General features: G+C 42.5%; 1 protein-coding gene across 28 annotated transcripts in view; it reads right to left on the minus strand.

Annotated features, from left to right (window-relative positions):
• Positions 1 to 1,567: 1,567 nt before the first annotated feature.
• The window catches only part of Pcmt1 (protein-L-isoaspartate (D-aspartate) O-methyltransferase 1), a 48,556-nt gene continuing 33,372 nt past the window's right edge, over positions 1,568 to 16,751 (minus strand). For 11 of the 28 annotated variants that reach the window (XM_087637092.1, XM_087636844.1, XM_087636715.1 and 8 more), the window contains 6 exons: positions 16,047 to 16,078; positions 12,977 to 13,081; positions 9,909 to 10,029; positions 9,236 to 9,321; positions 7,455 to 7,624; positions 1,568 to 3,141 (listed from right to left, as the gene is read on the minus strand). In XM_087637092.1, the coding sequence (XP_087493218.1) occupies positions 3,129 to 3,141; positions 7,455 to 7,624; positions 9,236 to 9,321; positions 9,909 to 10,029; positions 12,977 to 13,081; positions 16,047 to 16,078 (527 nt within the window). In that variant the 3' untranslated portion in view covers positions 1,568 to 3,128. Of the gene's footprint in view, positions 3,142 to 7,407; positions 7,625 to 9,235; positions 9,322 to 9,908; positions 10,030 to 12,976; positions 13,082 to 16,046; positions 16,079 to 16,751 lie in introns of all 28 variants that reach the window. The other 17 variants (XM_087637370.1, XM_087636879.1, XM_087636775.1 and 14 more) reach the window with 2 other exon arrangements.

Here is a 16,751-nt window from a genome sequence, read left to right on the forward strand (position 1 = left end):
GCTGAACTTCAGGGTTGGTGGGGAAGGGAGAGCCAACCAGCAACTGTAGTAACAAGACCAAAGAATTCAAGATGAACAAATTATTAGACTTCATTTGCATTTTATTATATTACAGTGCACAGTCATAGGCTTCCTTGGGCCAGTGCCCTTTTCAAGTGAGTCCTTTTACTGGCAACCTTTAAGAAGGCAAAGGGCAAGAGACTACCATCTTTCTGAAAAATGGTAGAGGCCCAGTCAGGGCCCGGCTCCACTACAGAACACATTAAGCTATTAGGTCTTTAGGAACACAGTAAGCATTAAGAAATGATTTGAATGCTGCAAGAGTTTAAGTGCTTACCTAAAACAAGCTGTCAGCCTGTTGAGTTCTACAACAATCGTAAGATGACCCATGCTTGTATTTGTTTATCAATGCTGGGTGACCACACTGCCATGAATTCCTTTAGTGCCACACTAAACTACCAAAACTAGAAAAACCTACCACTTCTAGAGAGAGAGAAAGGCCTTAGAAACTCTGAGGAATTACCCCCTGGGTGGTAATCACACACTAAGGATTGCTTGAAGAGTTTACAGAGTTATTACTTAAAAAAAAATTACTCTATTTTAGAATCCACTCAATGTATAAGATGTTTTAGTAAAGAGATGCACTGTAGGAACTTTCTTTTCTTCCTTTAAGGCAGGGTCTCATGGAGTGCAGGCTGGCCTTGAACTTGCTGTGTAGCCAAGGATCACTTCTGACCCTTCCTGCTTCCAAGTGCTGGGATTTCAGGCAAGTGCCACTGACGCCTGAAGGTCAGAGAACAATCTGCAGGTGTCAGTTGTCCTTCTGCCCTGTGAGTCCTGGGAGGTGGAAACTCCGGTCTTCAGGTTTGGCAGCAGTCCTCTTTACCCACTGAGCCATCTTGCTGTCCCCCCACACCTCCCTCAAATAAACAATTAAACATGACAGCTGCAAGGGGAATGGAGTCTTAAGTATCTGTGTGGCCAGTAGTTGTAAGTTATTTTCCCAGGGTGCTGATATGTACTGTTCCTGATTGGGAAAGAGCGGCAGCCCTTAATAGAAACTCAACCCCAGCATAAGCATATTGTTACCCAAATATGAGAGCTAGATTTAGCTTTAGGAAGATCAAATCTATAGGGAAAAATGTATTCACAGGATCATATTGAATGTCTCAACGTATCTTCATTGCCCTTTTTATTATTTATATCCAGACGTACTTTCTATAAGGAAAATAAGACACTTTGGAAATTAAGTACACTGAAAATCAGGCATTTCTTACCTGTCTTATACACATACATAAATTCAACTCTTTTAAAGGGCTCAGACCTCATTAAAACCATTATTTCTATCTCCACCCACTTAGTGCTGCTGTTTATTCAATATCCTAAAGTTTCGCCTCTGAAAGAATAAACTAAGAACAATACTTGGGGCACAGAGTTCTGTACAAATCAGATGTTTATGGTGCCTGTTTATAAACTGTCTCACTGGACTGCAAACTGAAGTGAAAGCGCCTTTTTCTGTTTTGCGTGTGGTGATGTGCAATGACTACCAAGGATCCAGACTGGTGGGTAAGTTTAAGAATTTATTTGCGTTAAAGCCTGAGTGAACATTTGACTTTACACATACTTCAAATGACCATGCATCCTGGACTCCAGGGGTCACTGACAGGATTCCAAAGCAACAACCAGCAGCAAACCAAAGCTGGGTAAGATTTTCAAGTCTGCAGGACCACGGTAATGCTAGTTTCCTGGGACTGAGACCTAAGCCACGAAGAGACACTTGTCCAGTGAAGTGTGTATGACATGAAGAGTGGGGAAGGGCTTCTCGGACACTAAGAACTTTCTTGTCAGAACCATGGGCCCTGTCACAGAGGGAAGGCTTCGCTTAGCTTAGCCCCATTTACTGGGGGCTTATAATCTTCTCTCAAATTCTAGAATCCTCATAAAAACTAAAGTCTTCTTAGAAAATATAAAAGCATATTTAAATAAGATCCTCCAAGGGCCATGGCCTTCCCAGACATTCACAGTTATTAAGGTAATGAATCTATGTACAGATGAGACGTGGACTTCGGTATGTTTATGCTCACCCATTCTTCCCCGATACACACTCACCCCTCACTCACTGAGCATTACTACAGAGCTATTAAATAGCAAGCCCTGGGCTAGGAAGGCAGAGAGAAACAATGAACACACAGTCTCCATTCCTGAAGAAATGCAGCCACAGAGAGTGGACAAATGCTACGCAGATTTACCTCCTAGGCTATCACAAGACACAGCAGCAGAATACAACGTTTCCCCATGGCCGTGGGCAGCATCTGGACCTAGACCTGTGTTCTTCCAGATTCAAAGGCCACCAATGCTTCTTTTGCTTTTTATTTTATTTGGCAAAGCAGCACTGCATAAACTGTGCAAAGACACAACAGCTTACACAGAGTGTTAGATGCAGATACATTACCAGCAGCAAACTAGAAATGGGAAAACGATATTGAGCTACAAGCCTCCTATCATCCTTAGAGAGAGGAAAATTACATCAGAGATGTCCGATCTGAACAGCTGAGTGTTTTTGGGACACTACCTGCCATCGTCTTAAGTTTCAGTATTTACAAACCTAGTTTTAAGGTGTCAGCAGCTGATGGTATCTATAACATGCTATTCTATGACGCCACATCAAAGGCTTTAAGAAGAAAGCTCATCTCTATTTTCTTAGTAGCATTTAACAGACATTGCTACCAAGAAAGCTAAACTTGTGAATGTGGTGTTATCTGACACACAAAAGAAATCTCATAAATTAATATTGGAACAGAAGTAAGTGTCCAAGAAAAGCAAAGCCACTCTTCCAAACTAAGTCACAAACGAAGCTTTCCGGTTAGAGAACCCTTTCTTTTAATATTTGTAAAGTGAAATGTGGGCATGTTAAACAACACAAAGTTAACACTCTCCAGCCCTCCTCTATCAGTCTGGCTCTGCACCGTTTTGAATTAGGAAACCCTACAAAAACCACACATTTTCATGCTGAAAATAAGAGTGTAACAAAGTCCAAAACAAGCGGTGATGCTGTTGGCTCTCAATGCTTTGAGGACCGAGATGAGCAATCCACTGCAGTGTTACAGACGGCCAAGCTCAGGTTGCTCTCACAGCTCGTCCCTGGGGAGAAAGGAAGAAAATGTAATTAGGAGTTACGTGCTGTGAAATGGCGCTCTAACAATTTAGACACAACACTCAAGTCAGTAAAATATGCAGATTCCAAGCAACACTGTAAGAGAAATAAAAGCCTGCTGAACCCCAAGCCAAAGCAAAACTGGACGCCAGTCACTCCAAGCATCTTTCATGCTGCTCCCAAACACAGAAGGAAACCACAAACCCAAGTTGATTACTTAATTCTAAAGGTAAAACTTCTTCCTTTGAGGAGAAAAAATTCAGAAAACTTATGACTTCTGTCTAGGAACATCTTCTTGATCGACTTTATTATAATATGATAGTCTAAACATTTAGAGTTCAATTTTTTAAATAGTTATAGTCTCAAAACTGGATAAAAAGAGTAGTCTTTTGCTTTAGAGGCTATTTGCACTCTCTGGAGAAAACACAGTCTGTAGGTACGAGATTAAACTTGTCAGCTGATTTCATAAGGCAGCTTTATCGGCTCCAAAGAAAAGCAGCACTGGCCAGCAGCCGCCAGCAAGAGGAGGGAGGAATAAGAACGCAGTCTAAAGTCAACTATATGGCATGTAAACTCTACCTCAATGAAGCCAGTAAACACGGAAATAAAAGCACCAGAAAGCCTCACAGAAGGTAACCTGTGTGATTAAAAACATCACTCAACAATCCACTCCTTAGGGATAAGTGTGATGTCATGATTAAATCTCAACTGATTCGGGAAAATCTTACATGCTATGTATAGAGAAAGTGTGAGCAGCAAACAGAGACACAGGAACTGCCCCAGGCACTCTATACAAAAGCTGTGGCTATGATAGAGGCATGAAGTCAGAGCTTTCATGTCCCAGGGCGATGCTGTGTTCAAGGCTTAACAAATAATGTGCCCTGTGAGTTTTATAAATGACACCAAAACAATTATTTCTCTAGTAAACCCCTTTTTATGTTACATTACTGGTGTGTGTGTGTGTGTGTGTGTGTGTGTGTGTACACATACATGTACATAGAAGTCAGATGTTAGTGTCTGGTGTCTTCCTTGGTTAGTTCCTACTTTATATTTTTATTCACAGTCTATTTCTGAATCTTCAAGACTGGCTGGCCAATGAGCCCACAGAATCCACCTGCCTCTCCCTTCCCCTACCCACTGAGTGCTGGAGTTACAGACACTCCATGGCAGCCAGCTTTTATGGGGTGCCAGGGATCTGAACTTGCACTCCCTCCCCCTTTTTCTTTTGCACAGCAAGCACTTTATAAGACAAGCCACTTTCCAGCCTTTGGGTTATCTTTTATATGATTATCAGTTCTATCCCATCCTACTGTAGTCTTCTAACAACAGCATTCATGTGTTTTAATTATACGCGACAGTCAGTAGTATATTAGTGTACAGCAGTCTCAGCGGTAATCCATGCACAAGTCAGCCTGTCAGTCTACAGACACTTTACTTGCTCCATTCATTCAGCCCATTAAAGCACGAGTAACATTTCCAAACATCCGCTCCAGTATGCTTTGTTGTTGTTGTCTTGGGTTCTGTTTTGTTTCTTGGTTTGTTGTTGTTTCTGTGTGGAATACTGAGGTTCAAACTCAGGAACCTGAGCATGCTAGGCAAGAAATCTACTGGGGCACATCTGGACTTGTTCACACGTTCTCAAGAAAGAAAAACCAAGCTTGTAGATTAGAATTTAAAATTTTTGGGTACAAAGAAAAGCTAATATTTGCTGTGAAAACATGCTCAACTTCCACATAGCCTAATTCTCTCAAATCCATTCAACTTTCTAGTTACTAAATTTTCCCCAATGTTCAAAATCCTGCTTATCTTCATCTGACGTAAACACATGGGTCATTCACAATAAAAAGTAGCCCAAGACTTAAGAAGGCTCTTTAAAAATGGCTATTTGTTAGCCAGTAGGTTACAAACATGTAGGTTTTGTATTGTTTTAATAGCTCTGTGTTAGTAATACTGAATCATACACAGGGTCATTCAAGAACAAATGAGATGTACTACCAGGAAATAACTCAAATCCACTGTTCCCTAACAGTCTGAACCTGGAAGATGCGGGAATTTAGTTTGTTTTGTTTTGTTGGGGGCTCTAAAGCATATATAGTAGAATAGATTCTCTTTATGAAGAAGTGGGGGACAGTTGTACTTGCTAGGGGCTAGTGCCATTGCTCTTGGCTACTTTCCAGAGTATCAGCAAGACCCTATTGCTGAAACACCACATCCTTGAGCCATAACATATGGGGAACTCAAGCTGGTGCTGACCTGGAAGATCCATCCCTACGGCCTGGCTGTATAGTACTGGAAAATGTTATACTGAAAGGAGAAATCAGCTGTGAATTCTGCAAACTACAATAATGACTGTCTGATGCGCCCACTGGTACACACGTGGCACAAATGCCATGGGAGTAGGCAAGCACTTTTTGATCGAATGTAAGACCCACTCCATAAGATGAGACCCACATCTGGCACTTGTGTCAGGATCAGAACCTGTGATTAGACAGGTCACAGGCCCTTGGGGAGAGTCTATTGCTATTAGTCTGCTAATATAATGGTATTAAATAGATGTCTAACGACTTCTCATTGTACCTCATCAAAGAAGCTCCTTTTTGCAGTAGTTGGTAATAAACACAGACCGGCAACTACTCAGCATGCAGAGAATGAGTGACTGTGGGGTGCTCAGGCCTAAATGGGTCATCACAATCCCACCCACGGCTCGGGACCACTGTAGAAGTCGGCTGGAAAGACTGAGTTAGAGGCAGTGGACGACTATAGGCATACTGTGTTCCAGACACAGCGGGGCAGCTGAGGTGCACCTATGAACTCAGAGACTGTGACAGTGTGCACAAAGCAACACACAACTTCAAGCCAAAGTCCCACATGGGGAAGGCGGAATTCTGTAAACTAGCTATGGGGAAATGGAGGGGTTTGGTTTGGTTTTTGTTTTTTTGTTTTATTTTGTAAGGGTGCAGCACCTGATTGGTCTAATATATTTACAGACGGCCACAAATCCAAGAGTAATTGAGCAATTAGGTTATTACTTTTGCAGTTAAACTCTCAAAGGCTGGGAAGATAGCTCAGTGGGTAAGGGTACTTACTGTCTATACTCAGAATCTGAGCTCAATCCCTGGGTCCCACATAGTAGGAGAGAGCTGACTTCTCCAAGTTGTTTTCTGAGCTCCACACCCATGAAATGGCATACACACACACACACACACACACACACACACACACACACACACACACACACACATACACACACACACACACACACAGAAATTTTAAAAAGTCATTCAGTGGTGACTATCTTCTTTACAAAAGTAATATTAAAAGTTTCATTGTACCTAAAATTGCCACTTATTAAAAAAACCAAACCAAACCAAAAACCTCTTGAAGTAAGATTTTTGTCAACTAGGAAGGATACTAAGGCAGACACTGAGAGACCATCCTTATTTGGGGACCAGCTTCAACCAACACAGCACAGCACTCCACCATGTTGTCAGCCCATGAGAAAAGGGGAAAAAAGACATGTCAGCCTCAGAGGACACATTCAGCTGACACAGTGGCACTGAGCAAAGGTAGGCAATAGCTTTCAAGGGGAGGATGCAATGGTATGGGGACGGGGCTGTGAGGGCAGCATTGGGCTGCATGCCCTCTAGGCAAGCTGTGAGACCTGGTATCTATCACTGGGCAGCTTCTGGAATCCCTCTCCTCTCCAAATTTATCCAAAAGTGCTCAAAATTGGCTGTCCTAATCTATAGCATGCCTACACATGCACTTCTTACAGTGCCTCTGAAACCACTGATGCACACCTAGGGACTGACCCAAAGCAATCAACCCAAAGGCAGACTTCCTCTCTGGACTCTGACATTATTTTGAAAACTGGGACAAATACCTTTTCCCTTTCCAAATAGTTTTCTATCTCCTTGTCACAGTAGTATCAGAGGGAATGAATAAAGCAAGGAATGATGGCCTCTTTTCCATATCAAAGCATGTATGTCCATAACCATACGGCAGCTATAAACATGACATGAATATGCAGCAAAGTCTGAGAAACAAGGTCACCCTGCAAAGCACAGAGCAACCAGGCCAACCAGGGCTCACCCTCCCTATCCTAAAATGAGTCAGATTGAAAGAAGGGCAGACCATGCAACACTTGTCACACTTTAATGTCATGAGTTTCTGATGCTTTAATGGAGTAGCATGAAGGGAGCCCCCAAAAACAGCTCTTGTAGGCTAAGGTCTTAAAGTCCACACCCTTTCACCTTGAATGTGTGGAGGAAGAAAGAGCAGAAGAGAAAATCACTTCCACCTGGACCACTGCTTTTCTTTATCTGTTAAAGGCACGTATATCACCCCCATCAGAGGCTTCATTTTGACACTGCCATCTTGTAGCTTGTCATACTGCTCCAACATTTGGTTTCCTCCTGCAGGACCGACTGGCAATATCAATCTTCCACCAGGCTTTAACTGGTCTATTAACTAGGAGAAAAAAGAAACCCCCGCACAGCCAGTTACAGATGTGAGACAGTCATTCCATCAGACAGTGCTGTGAGTAGTGCTCAATGTCTGTGGGCAGAGCAGAAACGCACTTCATTTAGTCACGCTTTAGTGTTCTCCAGGGTTCATTTGAGGACCATCAGGCATAACAAAATCCACAGTGGTTCAGGTCTCTTACAACACAGTTCTCACATATAATACACTACACACCTGCCTACGCTTAAGCCGTCTCTAGGTTACTGGTTTTTCTAACAGAGGGCCTGTGATTCCTCCACTGTACAGATTTAGTATAGTATCCAGCACAGCAAACTTAAATGCTGCCCTTTCAACTTTCTGGACCTCCTCCCCTCCAAAACATATTATTCATTCCCCATTGGTTGACATAGAACAAGCAGTACAGTTCTAGTAACCAACTCCCTACTTACCCCTTTATTTCTCCCCCTCTACTAAGCTACAAGTTATCTGATGACAGAAACTATGTCACATTCATCTGTGTCGTCATAACACCTGACGGCCACCTGGTGCAGCTAAAGCACTCAGTATGTTTGGGCAGAACAAACTACAACAGTGAACTCCAATGCCAGTGTAGCGTGTCCCAGATATTTACAGAAGGAGGCACAGAGAAGGGACAAGTACAGAGGACCAACAGTAAGTGCGATCTGACTGCAGCGGATCTAGGCCATCTCTGAGACAATGGTAAGGGAATCCTAATAGCAGGGCTGCGTTTAGGGCTCCTGACCAGGAGAGCAGGAAGCTGGACTGAACGCTTCAGTGCTTTTATGAGAACACTCCTATAAACACAGGCCCAGACTACCCTTCCGGTCTGAAAATGATTACATTATATGCTGCCCTTTGAACAATACCATACCACCTTATGTTAGTCAAAACCAGAAAGTAAGACACCTGACACTTTGGATAGTATTATCCCCAAGGCTGCTTTTGGTTAAAATTTGGAAATTTGGTCACCAGATCTTTTTTTTGCCCATTTTTAATTTTTTTTTTTTGTTTGGTTTGGTTTTTCAAGACAGGGTTTATCTGTGTAGTCCTGGCTGACCTGGATCTCACTCTCTGGACCAGGCTGGCCTTGAACTCAGAGATCAGCCTGTGTCTGCTGGGATTAAAGGTGTGCACCTGCACCACCCAGCTGTCTTTAAAGTCATACTTGAAGCCTGAGTTCTAACTGTTACAATGAGAAGTAGGAGACGTCTTCCTGTAGCCCCAGGCTTGCTCCCAGAGCCAGCCCTCTCATCTCTACCTTCTTGGCATCACATTTGCTTCAAATCTACATGAGCCAAGCTCTTTCTATCCTACGCTGCCTCCTGTTCCCAAGCCAAGGGAGTGTGTTTGTGCTGAGCTCAGGCTGTATGGATACAGCCTGAGGACTGAGCTGGAGGCTCCAATGACTCAGTTCAGCTCTCATCATATCCTCTTTGACTTCTCTGCAAAATTCTTCCCACAGACACTTTCCTTTACTCTAATACATGTCTATGTATATTCTGAACTTCATCTGGAACTCATTGCTGCCTTGCTACATAAAAACAGTAAGTTTTATAGGACTAAAACACACAAATGAAATAACAAACCCCCACTCACTGCCTGGGGCACAACTGGGGCTGCAGCTCCGACGTGAATGGCATCGTAAGGGGCTTCTTCAGCAAACCCCATTCTTCCATCGCCCACTGAAAGAGAGGCACACTTTGAAAACCTGCGAGAGTCAGACTGCTTGTGAAGATTCTAACACAGGAGGCTGGAAATGCAGTCAGGTAGGAGACTTTTGTGACTTCATATATCTTTAAGACTGGGGAAGAATAAGCCTAACCAATTACAGGTACAAGGGCGGGGTGGGGACATAGCTCGGTGGTACAGCACCCAGGTAGCATGAGGAAGGCAAGAAAACAAAAGGAAGATAGCAGTAAAATAAAAATGCATACCAAGGGTGGAGAAATTATGCAAAGCAACAGAAGAGTAATCATTACAACACCTATATCAAAGATAAATACAAGCAACTGGATAGCTGAACAGGCAAGCGATTGACAAAAGGAAAATCCAATGGGCAAAATGCAAACAAATTCAACCTCATTGATGAGCTGGAAAATGAGCTAAGATCATAAACAATGCACGCTGTGTCCATTGAAATGGACAAGGGCTGGCTGCTGTTTCTCCTCGGTGTCTCAGTGCCGGCCAAGAGTGCAGTTCTTGACTCTATGCTTGGCTCTTGTGCAACTGAAAACTCTCTAAAGGAAACAGTAAGCCTTCTGCTACTCACCAACCAGCCGTACTCGCCCAGAGGACAGGAGCATGGGGTCATCCTTTTTGACATTAGTTATTGAGTCATCCACTAGTTCTTTAATGTGATCAATTCCAATGACTTTCCCACTGTGTCCAACCTGAAAAACAAAAGATGATTCAGGAGTCCACAGGCTAAACTTGCTTTTTTGAGGTTTCATTAATTCCTTAATTAAAACCATATTCTCCAATAAGAAATTTAAAAAAAAGTTTTAATTCTTTTATCTGCTAAACTCTGTTTATAACTATTTTTACTTTTTTGAAGTACTTTTATTTAGGCAATTATAAAGTTAAACTAAATTACAAAAACTTATAATAGTAAGAAAATTGTGTTTTTCTTAGTTTTAATTTTTAAATCCAGAACTTAGGTGTGGTGGGTGGCACAAGCCTTTAGTCCTTGTACTTGGGAGGCAAAGGTAGGTAGCTGAGTGTTGAGTGAGTTCAAGACCAGCCTGCTCAACACAGTGAGACCCAGCCACAGCTATATGGTGAGACCCAGTCTCAGAAAACTAAATATATTTCTAAATACAGAACTTTGAGGTAGGATTTAATTACCAATACTTAATATGCATGTGCTCTAGCTAAAAGGGTGTGACGGCTATTTTCAGTTGTTAACTTGACTATATCTGGAATGATCTACAATCCAGAACTTTTAAAGATCTTGTGAAAGGTTTAAAAAAGAAAAGCTAAGGGCCAGGGTGGTGATTTGAAAACATTTGGCTGGTGGGAAGTGGCAGTATTAGGAGGTGTGGCCTTATTGGAGTGGGTGTGGCCTTGTTGGAGTGGGTGTGGCCTTGCTGGAGGAAGTTTGTCACTGTGCTCAAGCTCTGTCCAGTATGGAGAACGTCTCCTTCTGGCTACCTTAGGATCAAGATGTAGAACTCTCAGCTCCTCCACCATGTCTGCCTTTATGCTGCCATGCTTCCTGTCATAATGGACTGAACCTCTGAACCTGTAAGCCAGCATCAATTAAATGTCTTGCTTTATAAGAGTTGCTGTGGTAATGGTGTCTCCTCACAACAGTGAAGCCCTAACAGAGACGAAGGTGATTTTAAAACTGCTCACTCACCTGCTGGGACCAGGCATGGTGGTGCATGGTTACTTTTATTAGCAGTTAGATTTCTATGTTTACATAACAAGTTCCAAGCCAGCCAAGGGTACATCTAGACCCTGACTCCAAAAAATAAAATAAATCTTAGAAAAATCAATTATTACCTAAAAATCTTTAAGAAGCCAGACACTATAGCACTCACCTATCATCCTATAATTCAAGAACTGAGGCAGGATGGCCAGTCAGTACAGAGTAAATCTGAGGCAAGCCTTAGTTGTTTGAAATCAAAAACAAAACGATGAGGTGAAATTTCTATACCCAATGCTATTGCTACTAGTGAAAAATATGAAAACACTTAAAAAAAAGAAAAAAGAAGCCAAGCCTGATGGTACATGCCCTTAATCCCAGCTCTTAAGAGCAGAGCTTCTGAATTAGACGCCAGCCCAATCTACATAGCTCTGAACCAGATCCTGACTGAATTCAGCACTCACAGTTGCCTGACATTAGTCATAAAAACCCCTCATTCTCTAGATCACATCTCAAGTACAAAGTAAGAAGAGACAGGGTCTACACCACATAAAGGATCTGAAAAACAAGCAAACACCCACGCATGGTAAGCACTCAGAACACCAACAATCACAGGCAGATGCTTGGTAAACAGTACCAGCCGGAGCCCTTTTTAAACTACATTTGCTCATTTAGTTTGTACGTAAGGGGCATGTGCCCGGCACATATGGAGAGGTCAGGGGAGAACTTATGGAGACTGTTCTCTCCTTCCACCATGTGGGTTCCAGGAATTAAACTTAGGTTGCCAGGACTCGCAGCACATGTCTTTACCGGCTGAGTCACCTGTCAGCCCCCTAATGATATTTTAAAAATGAAAATTCCTTTTAAACCAGTAACATATTAATCTAGAGAACTACTCATTAGTGCAATGCTAGTTGTAGCTTTTTATAAAGGAATTCCTGATACCCAGCTCTGAGGACTTGAAGTCTACAAAACAAGTAAAAGTCTGAAAAGAAGTTGTGACACCCCACTGTGTGCCAGGCACCAATCTCAGATACTTAACCAACAGCAAGGGAAAAAACTAGACAAAATTCTCATTTCTGCAGAGTTACACTATAGAAGCTACTGCACATTCGTATAAAAATAGACAGATGCATACATACCAGCATAAGTAGACCAGGACCTCTCACTGTAGCTACAGGCTTTCTCAAAGCACCCTGATCAGACTCTGAGCACAGATGAACCCTCACTCCACGTGCCTTAGTGGTCCCAGCTTACACTCTGGACACTGTCACCAAATAAGCCTCTGGTGCTACACTAAACAAGTCACTGAATACAGTAAACAGGGCTTTTGACAGCTCCTCCCCAAGGGAAAAGTTCCACCTCTATTCTTGAGAGACATTAAGATGGCCTAAAAACCAGATCTGCTCTGGTTGTTGTTGTGGTTGTTGTTAAATGAGAACTTAGCAGAAAATGGTTTGAATAACTGGACTGTCGTACTGGGAGCACAGGGTAGAGGCTGTCTAATCATGATGCACATGCAGAAAAATGTAAGGGCAAATAAACACCCAGAGAGAAACCAATCAGCTAGACATGGTGACATATGACTTTAAACCCAGCACTCAGGAGGCAGAGGCAGTTGTATCTCTGTAAGTTTGAGGCCAGCCTAGACTACAGGGAGAGTTTAAGGATAGCCAGAGTTATACAGAGAGTTTCTGTCTCAAAAACCCAAAATAAATACAATAAGATAAAGCCTAGCCTTTTAAATCCAGCCAATAAGAAGCCAGGGAGGCCCTTAGGCTTCAACATTAGATAAGGTGAATAAATTCTCTCTGAGCTCTACAGTTTGGGTTCCGTAACTTGCAACAATAATCCTAAATGATACATGTAAGATTACCATCTTAATGGAACGTAAGAAAACAAAAAAAATTATAACCACCAGTTAGAAGAGACCATAGCTAAATCACATATAAAGGAGAAAAAGTCCTTACCATCCGTGCAAAACACGCGGTGAGGATTCCACTTCCAGACCCTACGTCAAGGGCTTTAGCGCCTTCGTGCAGCTGGTCAAACAGGAGCTCTAGTGCATATGCATGCTGCCGAACGAAAGAGCATCAGCCGACATCAATTCCTTCCTGAAGCCCATACCCACCTCTTATAAACACACCTGTAACCGTCTACCGAAGTTTTTACTCTTACCAACTATGATGACAATGTGAACAGATGGACGCCACAGTTTACATCAGAGTTCTTAAGTTTGCTTAGACCTCCTACATTTAAAGTGCTCCTGTAATTTTAGGTAACAACTATATAAATTAAAATTCAAAGTCACAAGATAAAAAAAATGGGGTTCTCAGTGGAAAACGCTCAACCAACCCCTTCCTTCCCAGATGTTCAGTTCTATTTCCTAAAGGCAACCAATGTTTCCAGTTTCTTCTAACTTTTCTGGAGAAATATTCACTTTGTCACGTACAAGTGAATACTGTTTTGCTTATTATATTTTGAAGGGAAATTCAATATTTAGGAGCCATTTGTTTTTTTTTATAGCTTAGACCATATTCAGGTATGTATGAATGAATAACAACAAATACCAATATTGGAGAGATTTATGTTAGCTGCAATCTTCTATAATAAAAACAAATGATATTACCAAATATAGCTGTAAGCTAATAACACTTCATAAAAGTCATACAAAGTACTGGTGTGGTGTTACTCAGGAGGCATATGCCAACTTAGTCTACATAGTGAGTTCCAGGACAGCCAAGGCTACATATTGAGACCCTGTCTCAAAAAAATAAACAAAACCCCAAAACTTATATGTATATTAAGTCCCTTTCTTTTTTTTTTTCTTTTCGGTGTTTTGAGACAGGTTTCTCTGTGTAGCCCTGGCTGTCCTTGAACTCACTCTACAGACCAGGCTGGCCTCGACTTACAGAGACCCACCGGTCTCTACTTCCAGAGAGCGGGGATTAAAGGCATGAGCCGCCTCCACCACCAGGCTTACGTTACACTCTTAAGAGCAAATCAAGTGGACAAAATCTTATTTTTGTGTCTATAGTTGTGGTGATCTGAACAAGAATGGTCCCAGTAGGTTCATATAGTTGCATGTTTGGTACTCAGCTGGTGGAGATGTTTAGGAAAAATTTAGAGGGGTGGACTTGATGGAGAAGGTGTGTCATTGGGTGGGCTCTTAAGTTTCAACAGCCTAGGCCATTCCCAGTTAACCCAATTAAGTCCTCTTTCCCTCTCTCCTTCCCTCATTCCTTCCCTCCCTTCTCTCTCCTTCTTGTAGATCCTACGTAAGCTCTCCATTACTACTCCAGCACCATGCCTGTATGTCTGTTGCCAAGCTCACCATCATGAATCATAGGTTCTAGCCGTCTAACCCTCTGAAACCAGGAACCCCAAATGAAATGCTTTTTTTAATAGGTATCCTGGATCATGATGTTTTATCACAGCAATAGAAAAAAACTAAGGAGCTAAAGAGATGGCTCAGAGATGAGAAGTACTTGATGCTCCTGTAGGAGATGTGGGTTCTGTACCAGTACCCACATGTGTTAGGGGCTGGTCTTGTGCTCTGTGTATTCAGATGCTGATTTCTGTACCCTGAGATCTAGTAGAATCCTCCTTATCAATGTGATGTGAAGAATCCTCCCCAATTATATCTGATTAGTTAATAAAAGGCTGAACAGCCAATGACTGGTCAGGGGAGAGAGAAAGGCTGGACTTCCGATTCCAGTCAGGGGTCCCGGGGAAAAGAGCCAGGTAGAAAAGTTCACCATGAGGCAGGTGAAGGTCCAGGACAAGAAGGGCCACAAGACAGGTAGAAAAAGTAAAAGGTCCCCATGAGGTCAGGCTCCACGAGGACACACATGGAGCAGAACAAGCCAGGATGAGTCAAACTGAAAGTAATTGGAGTGTGTGGTTGGAATATAGACAGTATAGAATTAGGAATATCTGCTCAGTTGCTTAATGTTTGTCAAATAAATCTATAGGCCTCTGTCTCAATTATTTGGGAGCTAGCCACACGTGGTACACACGCATACACACATGCAGGCAATTACACATATACATAAAATAAAAAAATATGTTTAGTTGGGTGGTGATAGTGTTCTCCTTTAGTGCCAGAACTCAGAGGCAGAGGCAAGCAGATCTCCATGAGTCTGAGGCCAACCGATCTAAAGAGTGAGTTCAAGGTCGGCCAAGGCTACACAGAGAAACCCAAATCACTTAAAGCAGGTCTTTTTAAAGTCACATATCTATCACCTGCTATCTTTCCACCTGCTAAGCATCGCCACTATTCCCTGGAGACTTTTCCAAGTGAGCTGTGAAAGCTTCAGATCCCGACAGCATGGTGTTGTAGCTGTTTCCTCTAAGTTCAAACACTGCCCACCAGAGGGGAAAGAAAGGCTCCCAAGACTCTGGGAGCTCAGAAAAAGTAGACTGCTTACCTCTCTCTTTAAGGTCACATGAAGTGTGAACAATTTTGGGTGAAGAGTCTCATAGAATTGCCTAAAGATCTCAGAGCTCCTAGATGTAGCTTTTGTGTATTACAGCCCATTTGTGCATTACAGCTAGGGTGTCCCTTGCAGTGACAGAGTGGCCTTTGGGTCACCATGTTCATCTAAGTAACCCCAATAAGCTCACTAGCTTAGACTGTCTCGGGTCTGTTGCTGGGCCTGATTGCAGTGAACAGACATCTGTTCACATCATCCAAGCGAGAGTCAGACAGCACAAAGCCACTGTGTTATGTAAAATAGTCTCTTCTTGACTTTTGCTAAGTTCGTTTCATGTCACAACAGATGCTGAAGATTTTAATAATAGCTCTTCTAACAAGAAGAGTTCTTCTCAATACCAATATAAATAAGGCCTGATAGTCATACCTTTAATCCTAGCACTTGGGAGGCAAGAGGCAGAGGCATGTACCTTTCTGTGAGTTTGAGACCAGCCTGATCTACATAGTGAGACACTGTCTCAAAAGAAGAAAAAACAAAAAGAAGTACGTTTGTGACTTGAGTGAAATGTGACCTGCTTGTGAGCCAATGAGCAAAGCTAACTCACCATGTGAGGAGCGCTGATTGTTGCCTGGAAACCTGCAAAACAAAGAGAGATAACTTCACACTCTGCTACAAGAACACAACATGTGATGCCGCAGCTCCTTTTCTAACAGCCACATGCTGTTTTTCACAATTCGTTTTCAGTTTTTATGATCTTTAAGCAAAATTTGTTAGAAGATTGACATAGGCATAAGTTAGAAAATACAATCGCCCACAGGCTAATGCGCTTGGCTAGTGAACCCACTAACTCCTACTTCGAAGAAGCCCTCTGCACTGTTGCTAAAGAAGGGAAGACCCACGCAACTGCTTTCAGTGTACTGCCACTTGTTCAGATCTTGTATAGGCCTATAAATCTATAAACCACTTGTTTGAGACAAGGCCTCATAGAGCTAAGGTGAGCCCTGGGCTCCTGACCCCCCTGCCTTCACCTCCCAAGAGCTCAGTTTACAAGCATCATGCCAGCTTGGTGCTTCAGTCCTTGGTTCCTTTCTTTTTGAGAGGGTTTCCATATGAGCCCTGGCAGGCCCTAAACTCAGCATCATTCTGCCTTAGCCCCCCCAAATAGCTGGATTTACAGGCTTACACCAGGAAGAATTTTCTTCATATTTATAAAAGGAAACCCTTCATAAGTAAAATAAGTATGCAAAGTCTTAGCAGAATAAGTCACATCTAGGACAACACTTTAACAGGCAGACGGCCAGCTAGCAGA

Source organism: Rattus norvegicus, chromosome 1 (assembly GCF_021556685.1).
Source record: "Rattus norvegicus strain SHRSP/BbbUtx chromosome 1, alternate assembly SHRSP_T2T, whole genome shotgun sequence".
Lineage (NCBI taxonomy): Eukaryota > Metazoa > Chordata > Mammalia > Rodentia > Muridae > Rattus > Rattus norvegicus.